At 62.4% G+C, this 5,132-nt stretch overlaps 1 protein-coding gene across 1 annotated transcript in view; it reads right to left on the bottom strand.

Annotated features, from left to right (window-relative positions):
- Positions 1 to 4,731: 4,731 nt before the first annotated feature.
- The window catches only part of LOC106893397 (proline-rich protein 36-like), a 26,732-nt gene continuing 26,331 nt past the window's right edge, over positions 4,732 to 5,132 (bottom strand). The window contains exon 10 of the mRNA XM_014951332.1: positions 4,732 to 5,001. Coding sequence (XP_014806818.1) covers positions 4,732 to 5,001 — 270 coding nt within the window. The remainder of the gene's footprint in view (positions 5,002 to 5,132) is intronic.

Below are 5,132 nucleotides of genomic sequence, written 5' to 3'. Positions count from 1 at the left end.
CCACCAACACCCAGTACCAGTGCCCAGTACCAGCACCCAGCAACCAGTACCAGTGCCCAGCATCCAGCACACTGTACCCAGTACCAGTGACCAGTACCAGTCACCAGTATCACTGCCCAGTGCCCAGTACCAGTGCCCAGTGCCCAGTACCACTGCCCAGTACCCAGCACCAGTAACCAGTATCAGTGCCCAGTGCACAGCACCAGTGCCCAGTAGCACTGCCCAGTGACCAGCACCAGTGACCAGTACCAGTGCCCACTGCCCAGTACCAGTGCCCAGTGCCCAGTATCACTGCCCAGTACCCAGTACCAGTGCCCAGCACCAGTACCCAGTATCACTGCCCAGTACCCAGTACCAGTGCCCAGCACCAGTAACCAGTATCAGTGCCCAGTGCCCAGCACCAGTAACCAGTATCACTGCCCAGTGACCAGTACCAGTGCCCAGCACCCAGTACCAGTGCCCAGCACCAGTGACCAGTACCAGTGCCCAGTATCACTGCCCAGCGACCAGTACCAGTGCCCAGCACCAGTGACCAGCACCAGTAACCAGTATCAGTGCCCAGTGCCCAGTACCAGCACCCAGCATGCTGTACCCAGTACCAGTGCCCACCAACAACACCCAGTACCAGTGCCCAGTACCAGCACCCAGCAACCAGTACCAGTGCCCAGCATCCAGCACACTGTACCCAGTACCAGTGCCCAGTAGCACTGCCCAGTACCCAGTACCGGTGTCCAGTGCCCAGCACCAGCACCCAGTGCCCAGCACCCAGTACCAGCACCCAACAACCAGTACCAGTGCCCAGCACTGACTCCCAGTACTACCGCCCAGTACCAGCGACCAGTACCCAGCACCAGCACCCAGTGCCCTGTGCCTGGTACCAGTGCCCAGCACCCGGTAGCAGGACCATTACCCAGTGCCCAGCACCCAGTGCCCAGGGCCATGTCCCCAAAGGCAAGCACCCATCTCCAAGGCTCAGCACCCATTGCCCACCACCGAGGCCCATCACCCACCACCCATGGCCATGGCTCCACACCCATCACCCATGGACATGGTTCTGTACCCATCACCACAGCTCCACACCCATCACCCATTGCCAAGGCCCATCACCCATGGCCATGGCTCCACACCCACCACACACCACCGAGTCCCAGCACCCATCACCAAAGCCCATCACCCATCACTGTGGCCCATCACCCATGGCCATGGCTCTACATCCATCATCCTTGGCTGCTGCTCCACACCCATCACCCATGGCCATGGGTCTGTACCTGCCACCCACCACTGAGTCCCAGCACCCATCACCCATGGCCATGGCTCCACACCCACCATCCACCACTGAGTCCTAGCACTCATCATCCATCACCAAAGCCCAGCACCCATCATCCATCACCCATGGCCATAGCTCTGCACCCACCACCCACCACCAAGTCCCAGCACCCACCACTGAGTCCCATCACCCATCACCCATCACCGAGGCTCTGCACCCATCGCCCATGTCTGAGGCCCATCACTGAGGTCCATCACCCACCACCCATGGCCATGGCTCTGCACCCACCACCGAGTCTCAGCACTCATCATCCATCACCCATGGCCATAGCTCTACACCCATCACCCATGGCTGCTGCTCCACACCCATCACCAATCATCCATCACCCATGGCCATGGCTCTACACCCACCCACCACTGAGTCCCAGCACCCATCACCCATCACCCATGGCCATGGCTCTACATCCCTCACCCATGGCCATGGCTCCATACCCATCACCCACCACTGAGTCCCAGCACCCATCATCCATCACCCATGGCCATGGCTCCGCACCCATCACACATCACCCATGGCTCCGCACCCACCACCCACCACTGAGTCCCAGCACTCATCACCCATCACCAAGGCCAATCATCCACCATCCATGGCCATGGCTCAGCACCCATCACCCATCACCAAGGCCCATCACCCATCGCCCATGGCTGCTGCTCCACACCCAGCACCCATCACCCATCACCAAGGCCCATCACCCATCGCCCATGGCTGCTGCTCCACACCCACCACCCATCACCAATGCCCATCACCCACCATCCATGGCCATGGCTCCACACCCACAACCCACCACCGAGTCCCAGCACCCATCACCAAGTCACATCACCCTTCACTGTGGCTCCGCACCCATCACCCATGTCTGAGGCCCATCACTGAGACTCATCACCCATCACCCATGGCCATGGCTCTACATCCATCACCCATGGGGCCATGGGTCTGTACCTGCCACCCACCACTGAGTCCCAGCACCCATCACCCATGGCCATGGCTCCACACCCACCATCCACCACTGAGTCCTAGCACTCATCATCCATCACCAAAGCCCAGCACCCATCATCCATCACCCATGGCCATAGCTCTGCACCCACCACCCACCACCAAGTCCCAGCACCCACCACTGAGTCCCATCACCCATCACCCATCACCGAGGCTCTGCACCCATCGCCCATGTCTGAGGCCCATCACTGAGGTCCATCACCCACCACCCATGGCCATGGCTCTGCACCCACCACCGAGTCTCAGCACTCATCATCCATCACCCATGGCCATAGCTCTACACCCATCACCCATGGCTGCTGCTCCACACCCATCACCAATCATCCATCACCCATGGCCATGGCTCTACACCCACCCACCACTGAGTCCCAGCACCCATCACCCATCACCCATGGCCATGGCTCTACATCCCTCACCCATGGCCATGGCTCCATACCCATCACCCACCACTGAGTCCCAGCACCCATCATCCATCACCCATGGCCATGGCTCCGCACCCATCACACATCACCCATGGCTCCGCACCCACCACCCACCACTGAGTCCCAGCACTCATCACCCATCACCAAGGCCAATCATCCACCATCCATGGCCATGGCTCAGCACCCATCACCCATCACCAAGGCCCATCACCCATCGCCCATGGCTGCTGCTCCACACCCAGCACCCATCACCCATCACCAAGGCCCATCACCCATCGCCCATGGCTGCTGCTCCACACCCACCACCCATCACCAATGCCCATCACCCACCATCCATGGCCATGGCTCCACACCCACAACCCACCACCGAGTCCCAGCACCCATCACCAAGTCACATCACCCTTCACTGTGGCTCCGCACCCATCACCCATGTCTGAGGCCCATCACTGAGACTCATCACCCATCACCCATGGCCATGGCTCTACATCCATCACCCATGGCTGCTCCTCCACACCCAATCACCCATCACTCATGGCCATGGCTCTGCACCCACCTCCCACCACCGAGTCCCAGCACCCATCACCCATGGCCATGGCTCCACACCCACCACCCATCACGGAGGCCCATCATCCATCACCGAGGCCCATCACCCATCATCCTTCACCCACAGCCATGGCTCCGCACCCACCACCGAGTGCCAGCACCCAGCACCGAGGCCCATCACCCATCATCCATCACCCATGGCCATGGCTCTACACCCATCATGCTCTACATCCATCACCCATGGCTGCTCCTCCACACCCAATCACCCATCACCCATGGCCATGGCTCTGCACCCACCTCCCACCACTGAGTCCCAGCACCCATCACCCATGGCCATGGCTCCACACCCACCACCCATCACGGAGGCCCATCATCCATCATCCATCACCCCTGGCCATAGCTCAGCACTCATCACCAAGGCTCAGCACCCATCGCCCATGTCTGAGGCCCATCACTGAGGTCCATCACACACCGCCCATGGCCATGGCTCCGCACCCATCACCCACCACCGAGTCCCATCACTGATCACCCATGACCATGGCTCCACACTCACCACCAAGGCTCCACACCCATTGCCCATCACCAAGGTCCATCACCCATGGCCATGGCTCCGCACCCACCACCCACCACTGAGTCCCAGCACCCATCACCCACCACCGAGGCCCATCATCCATCACCCATGGCCATGGCTCTACATCCCTCACCCATGGCTGCTGCTCCACACCCACCACCCATTACTGAGTCTCAGCACCCATCACCAAAGCCCACCACCCATCACTGAGTCCCAGCACCCACCACCCATCACCCATGGCCATGGCTCCACACCCACCACCCATCACTGAGTCCCAGCACCCATCACCCATCACCCATGGCCATGGCTCTACATCCCTCACCCATGGCCATGGCTCCACACCCACCACCCACCACTGAGTCCCAGCACCCATCACCCACAGCCATGGCTCCACACCCACCACCGAGGCTCCGCACCCATTGCCAAGGCCCATCACCCATCACCCATGGCCATGGCTCTGCATCCACCACCCACCACCGAGTTCCAGCACCGAGGCCCATCAGCCATCATCCATCACCCATGGCCATGGCTCCGCACCCACCACCCACCACTGAGTCCCAGCACCCATCGTCCATCACCCATGGCCATGGCTCTACATCCCTCACCCATGGCCATGGCTCCACACCCACCACCCATCACCGAGTCCCAGCACCCACCACCCATCACCGAGGCCCATCAGCCATCACCCATGGCTGCTGCTCCACACCCACCACCCATCACCCATCACCCATGGCCATGGCTCCACACCCACCACCTCAGACATTGCCCATGTCTGAGGCCCATCACTGAGGCCCACCACCCATCACCCATTGCCCCAGGGCCATGCCCCCGCCCCCCCCCCCCCCCCCCGAGTCCCAGCCCCCCCGCCGGTGGCCGCGGTGTCACCTGAAGGCGAGGCAGTGGCGCTGCTGGCGCTCGGTGATGAGGCGCAGGGGGTCGTGGCAGCAGAGGCGCTGGTGGCAGGTGCCGCAGCAGAAGCTGAAGGGCGGGCAGTCGAAGCCCGGGTGCCAGGCCCCGTTCCTGTCCACGTACCACAGGCAGTCCTCGCCCCCCGCCGCTGGGGACACCCGCCCGTCACCGGGGCCTCGGGGCACCCCCAGCGCCGACGGGGCACCCCCCCTTCCCCACACGGCATCTCCTGGGGGCTGCCCCTGCCCCACGGATCCCGTGTCCCCCCCAGTCCCCGCTCCAGCCTGACCCCTGTCCCCACCCAGACCCCACGGCATCCCGTCCCCATGGCACCCCATATCCCGTCCCCACAGCACCCCATATCCCCCCCTGC

The sequence above is a fragment of the Calidris pugnax genome, unplaced genomic scaffold (assembly GCF_001431845.1).
Source record: "Calidris pugnax isolate Ruff unplaced genomic scaffold, ASM143184v1 scaffold194, whole genome shotgun sequence".
Taxonomy (NCBI): domain Eukaryota; kingdom Metazoa; phylum Chordata; class Aves; order Charadriiformes; family Scolopacidae; genus Calidris; species Calidris pugnax.
This window is presented reverse-complemented; position numbering and strand designations above follow the sequence as displayed.